We start from the raw sequence: 16581 nt of genomic DNA on the forward strand, positions 1-16581 counted from the left end.
TGTGTTACTGGAGCATAGTAAATAAGAGAAAAGGTAGTAGAAGGTGAATCAGGACAATCAAGCAGTGACCAGATTATGCATAAGCTAGTCTCATGTGAAGATTTTTAGACTTTAGAGCAATAAGTAGCCACTGAAGGGTTTTCATTAGGGACTATTCTTAGTGTTTTGAAAGAGTTGGATTAAAAGGGATTGAGGCTGGATATATAAATACTCAGGATTACATGAGTAATACAGTTAAAAGATTATGGCAATTTAGACCATCCCATGGGTAACTGACCAGTTCCCTCCCGTAAGGACCAGGGTGATCCCAACAGCTTCAAAACCAAGCCCTTGATTGGGTTTGGCTTCACACTTTCTGATTCTTGTCCCCATCACTATGTCTGTTTCAACCCTCCCACTCTCCCCAACACCTTTTCACTATTTGAGTACCACTGGCTTTAATAGATGATAGGCAGTATTATTAATAAAAACAGCGTTTTTTTATACTTCATTTAAAATGTATTAGTACATTAATAAACATATACTGGAAATTAGATTAATGAGTTTCATACTCCTTTTAGAAAAATTACATGAATAAACCAAACATTAACTCCTACCTTAAGACCATTGGAAGCTGATCAATACTGATGCCCTGTACAAATACCAGATAGGCCAGAGAAGCCATAGAGTCTGCTAACTGTTTGTCTTCTTCTTCTTCAAATTCAAGATAGTCCCAAGTCCTCTTTTTCCTTCCCTGATTAAAAATCATTTTGGGGAAAGGATGTCCAATTGCTGATAAAAAGCCCTGTGAAATAGATAAACAAGTAAGCTATACAGGCAGGCTATAGTATGTTCTTCCCATCTTTTCCCAGCCATGTTCACATCCTCTATAATCCCCTCCCCTTGAGTGTTGGTGGAATTTGTTGAACTTGCTTCTAACTAACAGAGTATGGCAAGATGTCACCCCATGATGAGATTATGTTATGACAAAAAAGTGAAAGGATTTTTGCAGATGTATTTAAGGTTCCAAATAAGTTCATTTGGGCTTGTTCAGAATGTTGAGTATCTTTGGTGGGCCTGACTTAAGCAAGTAGAAGTCTTTTAAAAAGGGGCCAGGCCGTCCTTGAGAGTCAGAAACAACTCTGTAGGCATTGAAGAACCAAGCTGCCATGTTATGAGAGGGCCTACAGAGAGGGCTGTGTGGCAAGGAACTACAGACAGCCTCTAGGACCTGAAACTGGTCCCTGACCAAACAACCAACAAGAAAATGAAGCTACAGACCTCAATCTATGGCTTCAAGGAGATAAATCTGCCAACAACCTGAGGGAAGATGAAAAAGTTTTAGAGATGGATGGTGGTGATAGTTGTGTGAATGTGAATGTATTTAATGCCACTAAACTGTACCCCTGAAAATGGTTAAAATAGTAAATTTTGTGTTATGTCTATTTTATCACACTTTTTTTAAAGTGCTTCAGAGGTATTTGAGAGCAATCTAAAAATGTGAGAGATACAAATATCATGAAATGATAGTAAACTACTCAGATAAAGACTACTCTAGGAACAGTGTTGCACTGAGCACTGTCTGCTGAGATACGAAGTGGGCAGGAGGAACACTCTCAGTGGCACCAGAGGCTTCAGAAAACAGTGCTGCTATCTCAGGTCATAAGGGTTCTTGTGTCATAAGAGAAAGAGAACCATGACTGGACTGGACTATAGTTTTATCTTTTTTTTTTTTTTTTAAAGGAGGGGAAAAGAGACACTCAGGAAACATAAAGCCACGCCCATGCCTCTTATGTTATTTTTTTTTTAAACTTTATTTATTTGACAGAGATAGAGACAGCCAGCGAGACAGGGAACACAAGCAAGGGGAGTGGGAGAGGAAGAAGCAGGCTTCCAGGGAGGAGCCTGATGTGGGGCTCGATCCCAGAAGGCTGGGATCACGCCCTGAGCCGAAGGCAGACGCTTAACAACTGAGCCACCCAGGCGCCCCAGTTATTTCTAACTATAGTATACTAGAAAGCATCTGATCTTCAGAATCCAATGGAATTGATTTGAATTTTGGCTTTACCACTTATTAGCTGTGAGATACTGGACAAGTCACCTAACTTCTCTAAAGCCAGTCTCCTTATCTAGAAAATGATATTATAATGTCTATGTCAAATATTTATTGAGAAGGTCTACAAAAAGAGTATAAGATAAGGTTACAACGAACTACTATATAGAAGTCAAAAGGGAATGATAAAAACAGCTAAATCAGAATGAACACTGACCTTCCACATATTCACTCATTTATTTAATACTTGAGTGTCAGGCACTGGGCCTGACATTGTGGGGAATTATAAAGTCAAATAAGACTTTTCTAGCCTTCAGGAAGTAAAATCTGCTGATCCCAGATGGCTCCATTAGTCATTTCAGAATACAAAAAAGAACCATGGGAAATCATCCTCAGTCACAAGAGACTGCTATTCAGCTACCAGATGCTAAATATATACTTGCTGTACTGATTTTCAGAGCCACGCATTCCTGTTATAGCTATAAGACAAAAAGTTTACTGTACTTGGATTCCAAATGTCCTCTTAATCATGAAGCTCCATTTCTTCATTCAGCCAATACTAGATATATTTTTTTCCCAGAGTAAGGTTAGCCTTTTAAAAAATCATTATACACAACCAGATTCTTCAGTGCTGCTTTAGGATATCTGGAGTCCACCTGTGTCCAAATTAGGGCTTTCACTATCTACCCACCCACTGTCCAGCAGTCTTGCTCATTCCCAGGATATACCTGCCACTCTATAATTTCTCATGGCAGCCTTGGCCCTTTTAGGCATGTTTCTGTGGTGAAACCCCTGGGACATTCAAGCAGTCCTATATCAAAATAATTTCTGCCAAAGGAGGGATAGCTGAAGCTATCAGTCTCAAGCACGCCACACTAACCTGAACTTCTCCAGCACAGAACAGAAGGCACCTCCTCACTTCATCTCCTACCCTGATTACACCTCTACTTTTTTTTTTTTTAATTTTTAAAATTTTAATACAGTTCAAATCAGTGTGCCAGGTTCATGTCAGCTCCTTCACTGCCAAGACTGAGGGCAGAGACTGCTGTACTTCTCTGCCTTCTTTGTGATGACCAAGGTATACTACGTATCTGCTGCATCGAACTCTTAACTTCACATTATCCTTCTTTTTCTGGATCTTGACGGATTTGCCATCCTCTCACCACGCCATGAGCAGAAATCCTTGATTTCTTCAATTCTCTGAAAACGGCTATACGGGGCAGGGATGCGTGTGGCTGGCACAGCAAGTGGCAAAAAAAGAGCTCACCTCTACTTCTTGACTGCTTTGTGCTTCCTCACTTCCGTCTCTACTTATAATACTCCTTCCGCTGAGGTCTTAAAACCTCTTCCCTATACCCTCAACCTCTTCATAGGATACTTGCTCTCTTACTGCTGTAATTAAACCTGACTTGATTTCTGGTGCAAGCTGCTCATCCTTGCACACCTCTTACACAGCACAGCCAGGGAGGAAGCAGTGGGGAAGGGTGGTACGGGCAGAGGCTGGGTATTATCTTGGTTCTTCCTGCACTCTCAAGCAAAAGCACATTTTCCTGAGGCAGATGCCATATTGCCCTTTATCTGTCTTCATCTCTGCCATATGCTGACTGCCTGGTCATTTCCCCACATTTCCTGAAGACTTTGTACGTGCTCACAATCGTTTTCTCTATCCAACTCCTGTTACCCTATGGGGAAAAATTCAGTGTTCACATAGATAACTCCTCTAATAGGCCAGCCTCATGGCTCTTGATTTCTGAATTCCAGTGACCTTAATTTCTCGTTCATTTCAGCACGTAATCCCAGCATTTGCAGCTATTCCACATTAGATACCTAAACTCCAACATCTCATTCTGTGACCATAACTTCTTATCCTGTCTCTCTCACCAACCTGCTTTTCTACCTCTGACTTCTCTAGTTCTGGGATCCCTTCATCTAACCTACCTATCTGTCCCCTCCTAACTCCCCTTCTTTCCCTATCCAACCAACACATCATTGGTCACTTGAACTACTTATACCCTATATTTCCTTTAGCTCCATCTACCCAAAAAAATGACAGCTCTGGAAAAATAGCTAAAATCCGCCTTCTCCACTTCTACACCCAGGCAGTTAAGTACTGCTGGCGAAAAATCATACACAAATACAAACTGTTATCACTACAGTTGTGGTCTCCAACCACAGCTGAGTGCTCAGACTACTGACTAATGCTTTCATGGTCTTCTACCATCTCTCATTCCTTTCCCTTCAGTGTTCCAAATCCTTACCAATTCCTTGAAGCCCCCATTTCTAATTCTTAGATTCTTAAGAGATCTCCTTCACCTAGAAATCTGAGGCCAGTGGGTTTGATTCCCTTCAATTTTAATACTCCATTCCTGCTCACATTTCCCTGCATGCATACCCATTCTTACCTCCTCTAGGTGTCCTTGATCCTGTGCTCAGCTGTATGCTCTCGAGCCTCATTACTTCATTATCCCAGAACACTTCTCTCTTCCTTTCTAATCGTTCCCATCTCTTCAGTCTATAAAGAAATATTCATGCTCAAGACTCCCATCTCCCCCACTACCTTCCTACCCCAGGCCCATGTCTTCCCACTCCTCTTCTTATTCATCCTCTTTTGAAGAACACCTTATACTAGTTGGCATCTTTTTCTCATTATTCATGCACTCCCTTAACCCCTCCACTGTTTTATGGCTCCAACACTCCACTTAAGCTGTTCTTGCTAAGATTATCAATGCCATCTTGCTAAATCCAATGGATACTTTTCAACTGTTACTTCACAGGGTACATTTAACATGACCCATCAGTTTTTTCTCCCTGAAACTCTACTACCCCAGTTTCTGTAGTATTTGTACCACCTCTGTGACCCTTCTTTCTTGGTTTCTTTGGTGGGCTTAAGTGTTGGTACTCTGTAGGGTTCAGTCCTAAGCCCCTTTCTTTTCTCACACTTATCTACCTCTTTAGATGATCTCATCAGAATTTGATCGTCATTCAGACTTTGCCCCTTAAAAGCCTGCTCTCTGGGAATTAAATATATATTAAGAAATTACTGTTAATCTTGTTAAATGTCATAATAGATTGTGGTTATTTTTTTAGAAGTCCTTACTAATTAGAGAAGCATACTGAAGACTTAAGGATGAAATGATAGGCCTAGGACTTGCTATAAAATACTACAGTAAAAAAAAAAGGAGATTAGATAAAACGAAATTGGCAAAATGTCAAAAATTGTTAAAGCTGGGTAATGGGTACATGAGGTTACATTATATTGTTCTTTCCACTTTTCTGAATGTTTTCAAATCATCTTAATAAAAAATATTTTGAAAGCACAAAACACCCTGTTCCTTGCCCTGTATTCTCTCTCACAATTATTGGCACCTTCATCTGCCCAGCTACCCAAGCATTAAACTTCATCCATGAATCAACTTTTTAACTAGTTTTCTAAATCCAATTAATGACCAAATTTTGCTGATTTTACCTACTATAAAATTTTTTATTTTGCTCTCTCCTCTTCATCTCTACCACCATTTCCATAATCAGGATCCTATTATTTCTCACTTAACTCCCAAAACACACCTAAGGATCTCCCTATTTCTAATCTTACCTCAGTTAAATTTAACCTCCACTGAATCCAAAACAATTACATCACTCCCAGGCTTAAAATCCTGCAACAGTTACCAACTTTCATAGCTATCTTTTCAAAATAGGATATGTTTATCAAATATGGTAATGTTTCTACTGTATCTAGGGGATTATACTGCACTCTAACACTGGCAACAATGAAGAGGCCCTAGTCTCTTATGTGCTCCTGGGAAAATCCCTCCTTTCTCTCCCTCTACATCAGTCATAGCCTTTTCCCTACTATCTTAACCATCAGCATTAACCCCATTAACTATGTAACCCTATTTATATTAGTTACCAAATCATTTCTTATCCTCAGAATCTAGTTCCCCTAAATTTCTGGCATCTCCTCTTCTAAACCCTTCTCCTACCTCTTCTCAGATCTCAGGTACCCTTCATAGTATGGCCTGTGGAACTCACGGTTATTAGCAAAATCCATTCTTCATGAAAGGTCTCTTACCTCTTTTGCTCTGAAAAAAATCTGACTCTTCTGAAAACAACTATTTTTTCTGCAGACCTCTCAAAGGGTTGCTATTTTTTCACCCATATCCACTATACCAAGCCTGGAAGTAAAATATGTGTTCTCCTTGCTGCTTCTAGACCATTCTCCTCCATCCTCTCTGAACCTCTCAGCTTTGAAACTCATTTCATATGACTATCCAACATCTACCCCAAGTTCACTCCATAAATTGGGTTTTGGACATTATTCTTATAATTCTGTGTGACTTAAATATACAACCAAAGATCGTCTAATACCATGGAATCTCAGGTACTTCACTGTCTAGTCCAATGATTTCAGCCTCCACCCGCTCCTTAGAACACTCACTCCGTGGTCATACCCCAGACACTGTTATTAGTAACTGAACTTTTCCACAGTATTATTTCAAGCATCCTGTTCTTTAACCTCCAGTCTTTTCAGCTCATTCCTTTTAGTAACCTAGCTCCGACAACTTGTCAGTCACACCGGGAACGACAATCCAATGATCCCATCATCTTTTTCACTGTCTCTCACATTTACTATGTCCTAACTTCCTTCCTTACTCAGCTTAATTCTATTGTCCATCACTGTTACTTCCTTGCATACAGGTCTTTCCCCCTCCCTTGCTTTGTAGAACAGCTCTCAAAACTCTGACCTAATTAAATCCAACTTTCTTCCTTTGGTGCACCTACACTCATACAGTTGAAGATGGCTGAAGAAAACCCACAACCACAATGACTGCTCTAACCTGAAATTTATGACTATTAATCTCAAGTACATATTTTCCATATTTCAGATTAGTTCCCTAATAGAGAATCCCAGCACACTTAAAAATACTCTTGATGCCGTAAGCCAAATTACTTTTAAAATAAAATTTACTTATTTCTGGAGTTATTTTAAAAATATTTCTCATAAGCCTTAAAAGTGAGGATATCCTTTGGCATAGGAATTCCACTTCTAGGAATTTAAGAAAACAACCAAAGAAATATGCAAAGATTTGGTTAAAAGGATACTTATCACAGACTTAACAGTTAAAAAAAGAAAGTTGGAATTGTTTTATAATACTGAAAAATTGGAGAAAACCTAGAGCTAGATGGCCCAAGTTAAACAAAAACAGAAAGACAATGGAAAAATATTCTTAATATGCTAAGAGAAACAAAGTATGTTATGAAAGAGTATGTATAATGCTATAGAATCTTTTTAAAAAATTATACCTATGTATATATTTATTTCTGACTACAAAGCAAAATCTGGAAGGTATTAATTTCATTACCCAAATAATACTGCTGTTTCTTTTCTATCCTTTTATCTATGTTCTACAAAAAATACATATTGCATTAATAATGTATCAATTTTCAAGCCCATGTGCAGTACATGAGAATACAGCAGGATAACATTTTAAATTATAGCAGATTTTATGGCAGATTAAATTAGCTGTACTTACTATTATTTCAGATGCAAAACATCTTAAAGGATCATTTCCAGCTTCTTTGGACTGTTCCAAGAATTGTGCTGTCAGCAAAGGGCATTTCAAGCTTTTGAAACAACTAAGGTATAAGAAATGGGTAACTGTGAATACGGCATTTCCTAAGTATAAAATATCTAGTTCTATAAACATATCAAAGTTAATTTTACATGAAAAATAAGTCAACTGCCTGTAAAACTGCTGATGTAATATCCTTCCTAGTAGGGGCGTCTGGGTGGCTCAGTTAAGTGGCTGCCTTCAACTCAGTCATGATCCCAGGGTCCTGGAATCAAGCCCCACGTTGGGACTCTCTGCTCAGTGGGGAACCTGCTTCTCCCTCTCCCTCTGCCTGCCACTCCCCCTGCTTGTGCTCTCTGTCAAATAAATAAAATCTTAAAAAAAAAAAAAAAGATCTTTCCTACTAGTATTGGGGAAAGCATGAGAACACCTTGCTAGACTCCATGTGGTAAGATTCACTTCCATGTCTAGACTGTGTCAATGGTTACTGAGGGTTTAAGCACCCGTGCTATTCCATGATGTAGTTTTCATTAGTTCAAGGAAAAATCGGGACAATGTAATTTTTTTCATAAAACTCTATTTGTTTTATTTACAAAACCAAACTTTATTCTGTGATTAAGCCTTCCCAATTTCTTTAGTTTAAATATCTTTACTTTCATGAAATAATGGGTTTTATAAATGGCAAAAAAAAATGTTAATGTCCTAACCTGAAAAAATAGAAAGCTAACTGGTAGTTTTAGTCTCCAAAATTTAAAAGATAACTAGTCCATATAATTCAATAATCTAGTCCAATACTATCCAATAGAAATGTAATACAAGCCCCACAAATATTTTAAAATATTTTAGTAGTCACATTAAAAAAGAAACAAAGGAAAGTAATAATTTATCTTATTAACCTAATATATCTGAAATATTGTCTCAATATATCAGTATATTATTGAAGTATTTTAGTATTTTTTTTAATAACAAGTCTTCAAATCCAAGGAGCATTTTATACTTAGAGCACACCTTACTCTGGACTAGCCACATTTCAAGTGCTTGACAGCCACGCTGAACACACACACGTTTAGTGTATAGTACCCCTGGAATGAATGCTACTGGGTACTCTGTTACCATTTTTGTGGTCAAGTTGGATGTTCAACTGTCTGGTGCTGCTTCTGTTGCTTTCAAAAGGAGAGTAAAAACACAATTCCCCCACAAAAGACTAGTTTTTTGAGCTATACCTATTTCCCCCACTTTAATTATTCACTTACTATGATGAATAAAAGTCACAGAAGAATATAAAGTAAATTAAATATTTTGGTTTTTAATTTTTAAAAATGTAGAACATGGCATTTAATGAGGCACTAACCACTGTACCCCATAATCTTCTAAAATTCAAAACCTGAAACTAAATTTATATGTCCATGGCAAACAAATACAACAAAGAAACATAAAATAATTGATGGATTACTTAATTCCATTGTGAAATGTTAACCAAAAATATACTTACAATTTCAGTAATTCATCCTTTAACTTTTCATTTTCATTTTCCAGTGAGTTTTCTTTGTCATTAATGACTTCTTCCACAAAAGGCTTAGTGAACTCTATTAAGGCCTTGCAACACTGACAAAGGCCATAGTCATCAGTTTGTATTTGTTCTTCTGAGTATGGAACAGGAAGGAGAGAGAGCTGACTCCAAAGGGTGGACAACGCTAATCCCACTGAATATGCCTTGTTGTTACGAAGTTTCTGAATCACTAAAACAGAGACCAAGTTGTGACTTGAGGTAGCTTCATCAAGTATGTTACACGTGGGACCAGAAGTCCAGTAAATGTAGAATTATGACACGTTTAAAAAAAAAACATTATAATAACTTTGAAATCAGGATGACATATCATAACTTAATTGATAATGTTTTTATTCTTCCTTCTTAGTGGTGCATGAAATATTGGATCATCTTACAATCATGGCACCTTACCATAGATGCCACGAAATCTTAAGCTTGTTTCTAACAGTTTATATAATTAAGACAGAAACACTTCTTTCCATATTTTTTGGTTGTTTTAAGTATCAAACAAAAGAAAGTGTGTTTGTAAAATATAAAGCACTGTAAAAATGAGAGGTGGTATTACTATATTTTCCTTTCTAGGAGACTTCGAGTATTTCGAGCGGTACAAAGGTGCTTCATTCTCATTTGAAATGAATTTACTCTAACTTCTAGAGTCTGGGTCCTTCTATCAGACTCTGAGTAATGAAAAAGTAGTCTCTTCTCATGGATAAACACGGTCTTCTTTGGTTGCCAAGGTCCACAGCTTAACAATAATACTACTGCATTCAGTCATGGTGCAGTGACATTTTTTTTCTACACTTGTTCGATTCAGTAGCTCTTTTGCTATTCCCAGACTCAGCTTCCCAGTGCAGAGGATGAACAATGCCTGTGCAGTACTCTTCTTAACCAAGATACAGGACCTACCACAATGCTAACAGACTGAGTAAAGCAGACATCACAGAGGCAATCCTTTAAATATGTTTACAGGGAAAATTCGAGATATGTTGTAGATAGGAAGGTTAGGCAGAAAGCTACAGATTGTAACATAATACCTGAAAAACAGCATGACATTCAACAAAATACAATAGGTACCCATCTGTGCCAGGTATTGTCATCTTTCTATAGGCAGCAGGATTCAAACTGGTACTGCTATTGCTAGTTTAAACAGAGTATTCAATAATTAGTCATAAATTTTACTCTGGTATAGTGCTGACATTTTGGAGTAATATCAAGAACTTAACACAGATAAAATAAGAAACTCTTAGATATCAAAATACTCATTACCTGTTTGTAATGGCTGAAGTAAAAGAAGAATAATTTGGGATATCTGTTTTCCAGAGGGCTCTTCAATCAGTTCAAGCAAACCCAACAATAATTCCTTTGGATTACATAACTATAAAAATATTCACAATTGAACCTGTTTAATACAAGTTGTATTTAAAGCCACATGATTACTATTTTTAAAAGGCAGGATATACTGAGAAAATATAATTATTTTTGCTTAACAGTAAAATACCTCATATAGTTGTTTAAAAAATACACTAATAAAACATAGAATCTGGTTGTCAAATCACTGTAAAACTACAAAGAAGCAAGAAGTCATAAGTCTCTTAATAGACAACTGTATTTGGGGTGCCTGAGTGGCTCAGTCTGTTAAGCCTCTGACTCTTGGTTTTGGCTCTGCTTATGAACTCATGGTTGTGTGATCGAGCCCTTCATTGGGCTCTGTGCGCAGTGTGAAGTTGGCTTCAGATTCTCTCTCACTCTCCCTCACTCCCTCTCAAATAAATAAATAAAATCTTTAAAAAGAAAACAGACAAGGGCGCCTGGGTGGTTCCATCTGTTAAGGGTCTGCCTTTGGCTCAGGTCATGATCTCGGGGTCCTGGGATCGAGTCCCACATTGGGCTCCCTGCTCAGCAGGGAGTCTGCTGCTCCCTTTGCCTCGGCCTCTCCCCCCTGGTTGTGCGCGTGCTCTCTCTCTCTCTCAAATAAATAAAATCTTTAAAAAAAAAAGACAACTATATTTTGGAGACTTAAATTCCTGACTAGAGGAAAAGTTAGAAAAATAGGGAGAAAGAACTTGATTATCAGAACTGAGATTTCTTTTGAGCTTTGCCTGCCTACTCCGAAAGCTACGGTTAGTTTCCCAGGATTTCAGCAGGTGGGACCCTTCTTTCTATATCACACTGCCACGGCATTTAAATGAGTACAGTTTCTTTTGTACTTTCTGAACAGATAAAACTTTGCACTGCCTTCTGAATAGCCAGAATTACCTCACTTGCCTTTTTAAAAAGTCCTCATAGTTAATAACTACTATCTAGATGGGGTTTCCTCTTTCCAAGTATATATTTTTATTTGCACTGATCTCTAAGTAGCTTCTTATAATGTCCTTTTCCTTAGAATTTATCCTCCTATACCATCAGTTTTGACTAATAACTCTAGTAACCTTTTACCAAGAGTCTCTAAGGTTGTTGGTTGCAACTAATCTACTTCCTCTTCCTATTTCCCCTGTGATCATTTGCATTCTAGGTGTTTTTTTTTTTTTTTAAGTTTTTATTTATTCATTTGACAGAGAGAGAAACAGCCAGCGAGAGAGGGAACATAGGCAGGGGGAGTGGGAGAGGAAGAAGCAGGCTCCCAGCGGAGAAGCCTGATGTGGGGCTCGATCCCAGGACTCCAGGATCACGCCCTGCCCTGAGCGGACAGCAGACGCTTAATGACTGAGTCACCCAGGCGCCCCTGCATTCTAGGTTTTTGATATTTTTTTAGAAACATACCACAGAGAAAAGAGCACTGAGATTTGCTAGTTCCAATTCTGCTAAAAGAACAGGGTAGCCTCGAACTAACTGCCTCTCTAAACCCTGAATTCCACATCTATACAATAAGCTATTATTAAAAATAGAACTTTTTAGGTATCTTCTTGGAGATTCTGAATCAGTGGGTCTGAGATGAGGTTAGATAATTCTTATATCCAGAAATCTGGAAAACCTGAAATGGACTTGCCCATCCAATCAATAAAACTGGGCCCTTTCTCCAAGGAATTCTCTCCTATATTTTCATGAACAAGCTTTGTCACCCAAAATGAGCATTAAACATTAAAGGGAATTACAAAATATTGCTGGTTATTGTGACCAAAAGAACCCAATTTTGTTAACTTACCTTTACCAATAAATCAAGCATCAGAAAATAATATTTTCTTTTCTCATCTTCCTTATTCCACAAAAGACATCGAACAACAGGACCAACAAGATTCCAGCCCATATTTTTGATAATGACCTGTAAAAACATTTTCAAAGTAAAGAAAATACTGCCATCTACAGGACTCTTACAGTGAGCTTTCTTAACTTGAAGTAGCTTCGAATTTCCTCTGAAATAGCTAAGAGGAAGCAAATGAAACCTACAGCACCTCACCCTGACTTCTTAGGGTTAACAACCATCAACATTTTAAGATAGTTTTTAATACTCTCACTGAGGAAAGGTGAATGGGCATTTACTTTAAATCAGGTAAGTTGGTCTTTTTCACAATTTAAATAGTTCCTCTATTTCCAACAAGAGAGTTAATTTGTGAGCAAATACTTAATTTTCATGGAGAATTTTGCTCTCCTGATTCATGAAGAAATCTACCCAATGCTTATGAACCTTTTAAAGTTCCTTGGAAAATGTGTACATATATTATGATTATGTAACTTACATAAAAGAAGGGGATGCCACTTTAGTTATTTTCTCTCCTACATTCTCTCCTGCTTCTATTTTCAAAGATATTTCAGAATACTTACCACACAAGTAAAAGTTTATCTTTTTAATTAGTGATTCACATTCATGATCAAAACCACTATTTACAGAAGTAGCAATAACATACTCCACTTTTCTGGCCTGCTTTCTATTTCAACTCATCAGTATTTATCAAGAATATACTACTACATTTCAAGTCCCTAAAATAGTCTGGTGCTAGAAATAAGGCAAGGTAAGATCTCCATCCTGACAGAGTTTACATTGTAGGTTCACTCATTAAAAAAACAAAACAAAGCAAAAACCCACATCTAGGAAGAAGACAATTAAGTACAATAACCCCCTCCATGACCCCAGTCTTATAAGATAATCAAGATAGAGTATAAGGTATAGCAGGATATTTGTCACTTCCATCTAGGAAAGGCAAGAAAGGCTTCCCAAGAGAGGCAATGGCTGGGATAAGGCTTGTTAGGGAAATCTGTCAGGCATAGATAGGTGGGAAATACATTTAAGGCTCTGAATCAGCAATGTATAAAGGTGTAAGATTTAACATGTCCTAGAGAACTAGCAACAGAATACGTTAGGGTACATGAACATATAGCTCACAAAAGAGGAAATACTGTTTAAATTTTTGCTCATTTATCAATTGGACATTTTAGCGTCTGTCTTAATCAATCTGCATGAGCTCCCTACATGTTAATATTCCCTTCTTGTAGTTACGACAAATAATTATTTGGTTTTTTGGCTGTCCTTATTTTTTATACAGCAAAATATACTTATTTTTCTTTGGTTCCTTTCCTACTGGCTTTTAGGTCTACAATGGATTCCCTCTTTTAGAGATTCATAAACATTCATTTACATTTAAATATACACACATTTCACCTTTTTATTCAGTAAAATTTATGCTAAAAACACTGAGTAAGGGGCACCTGGGTGGCTCAGCTGGTTAGATATTCAGGTCCGGATTTTGGCTCAGGTCATGAAATCCAGCCCCATGTCAGGCTCTGTGCTCACTGGGGAGTCTGCTTGTCCCTCTGCCCCTCCCCCACATGTGCAGTTGCTCCCTCTCTCTCAAATAAAATCTTAAAAAAAATTGCATAAAATGAAGACTTAAATTGATTTTTAAAAATAAATAGCAAAGTAATCATCCTTTTCATCTAATGGGAAAGACAGTCCAGCTGTTCTCTCTAAATATTTTCATACTAGTTATTTCCTCTGCCTGGCACACTCTTCTCCCAGACAGCCCCATGGTTTCTACCCCTCCTTCCGTCAGATCTCTGCAATGTCACCTAGCATGGTCCATCCCCCAGCTATGCTTTACTTTTCTCTATAGTATTTATCACTTTCTAACATACTATATAATTTATCATGTAGATACCTGTCTTCATTAGATTTTAAGATCCATATGGATGGTGATTTTTGTTTACTGCTATATTTATTCCTGGCATTTAGACAAGTGCCTGTTACAAAACAGGCACTCCATAAATACAGGTTAAATTATGTCTATTATCTTAAAGTATAACAAATTATCCTCCCTCCAAAGATTTGATATTCTGTTCTGTTTTCTTCTATTTTTTGTGTGTGGCTAGACTTTTAATATTTAGGTCTTTTTTATTTATTTGTCAGAATGAGAGAGAGAGAAAGAAAGAGAGAGCATGCGTGCACACGGAGGGGGTGGGGCAGGCAGAGGGAGAAGCAGGCTCCCCGCTGAGCAAGGAGCCTGATGCAGGACTCGATCCCAGGACCCTGGAATCATGACCTGAGCCAAAGACAGATGCTTAACCAACTGAACCACCCATGCGTCCCTAATATTTAGGTCTTTAATCAGAAACTTATATTATGAGCTTATTAATTTTTTTCCAAACTACTACTTATTTCACCATTACCTACGGAGACTATACTTGCTTTTTAAAACTTAACTAGCTTCTGTTAGACTCTACTTTTCCAACTAAGCACTTCTTCCCTTTCCACTGGTGTACTTCTACCCTGTGATTCTCTGAGAATAATTAACTATATGGGAAATTCCAGATTTGAATAAGATTTTGCATATCTGAAATGAAAAAAAATAACTTTGATAAAATATTTTACAAACATTTCAGCTGCAAGATATCTACTCATTATGTAAATAGTGAATAATTATAAGGAAGGGGAATCACTACTATCTATAAACTATACCTTGTTAAATACATCTACAGAGTAAGATTACCCCCAAATGACCGATGAGAATGCCAAAATTTAGAGATTACTGACATGCCCAAATATCAACTAAAATGTGAAAGAACCAGAAACTGCATATAAATTTGTCCAGCTCCAAAGCCATGCGTTTCCTACTGCATCAGTGGTTTTCAATGGGAGCAATTTTGTTCCCTATCTACCAAGGAACATTTGGAAATCTGGAGATAATTTTGATTGTCATTATGGAGTGGGGTGTGGGGCGGCTGCTACAAAATATCTTGAGTACTAATGTTGAGAAGCCCTGTACTGTAGGACAAACTATTCGCACGGCTTTTCATTTTAAATTTACACAAAGCAGAGTAATAGTAAATCTTGATCAATCCTGATTGTGCCACCTAGCAAGAAAATGAAGTTGCAGTCAGTTTGAAACACTGTCTTATCAGCGTCTGAACCTTTGAATTTAGCAGACCACACATTACAAAAGTGATCCTCAAGCTCTTAAGACAAACTCACTATGCTCAAAAATACCACAATCACCTAATTTTCTTTCGTTTTTTTGTTTGTTTCAAGTGTTTATTTAAATTCTAATTAACACAATCACCCAATTTTTTTTAAGGATTTATTTATTTTAGAGAGGGAGACAGAGTGAGTGAATGGGGGAAGGACAGAGGGAGAATCTCCAGCAGACTCCCCGCTAAGCACAAAGCCCTACACAGGGCTCAATTCCACAACCCAGAGATCATGAAGTCAGGAGTCAGATGCTTAAGTGACTGGCTACCAAGGTGCCCCAATCACCTAATTTCTAATAGCGATGGCATAAATCTACATTTTAATCTGTTTCCTGACTGAGCTCCAAACATTACTTTTCAACTACCTGCTGCATCTTAAACTAAACATTTCCAAAGTAAATTTACTTGTACTCCTTCAAGAAATTATCTCTTCTTAGGTTGCCCTTTTCTGTTCAGGATATAATATGTTATTCACCTGGGGGCTAGAAACCCAGTCATCTTTGTCATCTCTCTCTCAGCCCCACAATCAGTTAGTCCCTTGTAACACTCTAAAACTTCCTTGTAAGTGCTACACAGTGCTAACTAGAGAGTGGTGAAGAGCTCTGAAACCAGGTTGTACAAGTTTGAAACCTAGATGTTACATAAAAACTGAGTTACTTCTGGACAAGTCACTTATCTTTCAGTGACTGTTTCCTTATCTACAAAATGAACTTAACAGTACCTTACGGGATTAGGGAAGCTAAACGAGTTAACAGATGTAAAGCATTTAGGACAGCATCTGGCACATAGTAAATGCTTAACAAATATTAGCCATTATTAAATTTTTTATTATTAGCTATAAGTAAGGTATTCTCAAAGGTTATCCTCTGAGAACACAATTGGGAAACGTCAAGGAGTTAAAGAAAATATTAAATTTACTGTATTTGGGGCTACAAAGGTTCCATAAACACATATCAAAAACAAATGTATTAAATGAAATGTCCTAATTTTTCTTTAAAAGATTATTTTTAATAAAAAAGGAATAAGCCCTTTGA

At 37.4% G+C, this 16581-nt stretch overlaps 1 protein-coding gene across 2 annotated transcripts in view; it reads right to left on the minus strand.

Moving 5' to 3' along the window:
• Positions 1–16581, minus strand: part of GLMN (glomulin, FKBP associated protein) — a 33804-nt gene that overhangs the window by 14738 nt on the left and 2485 nt on the right. For both annotated transcript variants that reach the window (XM_045801792.2, XM_045801791.2), the window contains exons 4-8: positions 12294–12410; positions 10418–10526; positions 9095–9341; positions 7564–7666; positions 597–784 (exon numbers count right to left, since the gene is read on the minus strand). In XM_045801792.2, the coding sequence (XP_045657748.2) occupies positions 597–784; positions 7564–7666; positions 9095–9341; positions 10418–10526; positions 12294–12410 (764 nt within the window). The remainder of the gene's footprint in view (positions 1–596; positions 785–7563; positions 7667–9094; positions 9342–10417; positions 10527–12293; positions 12411–16581) is intronic.

The sequence above is a fragment of the Ursus americanus genome, chromosome 12 (assembly GCF_024610735.1).
Source record: "Ursus americanus isolate L20-20 chromosome 12, mUrsAme1.1.p, whole genome shotgun sequence".
Lineage (NCBI taxonomy): Eukaryota > Metazoa > Chordata > Mammalia > Carnivora > Ursidae > Ursus > Ursus americanus.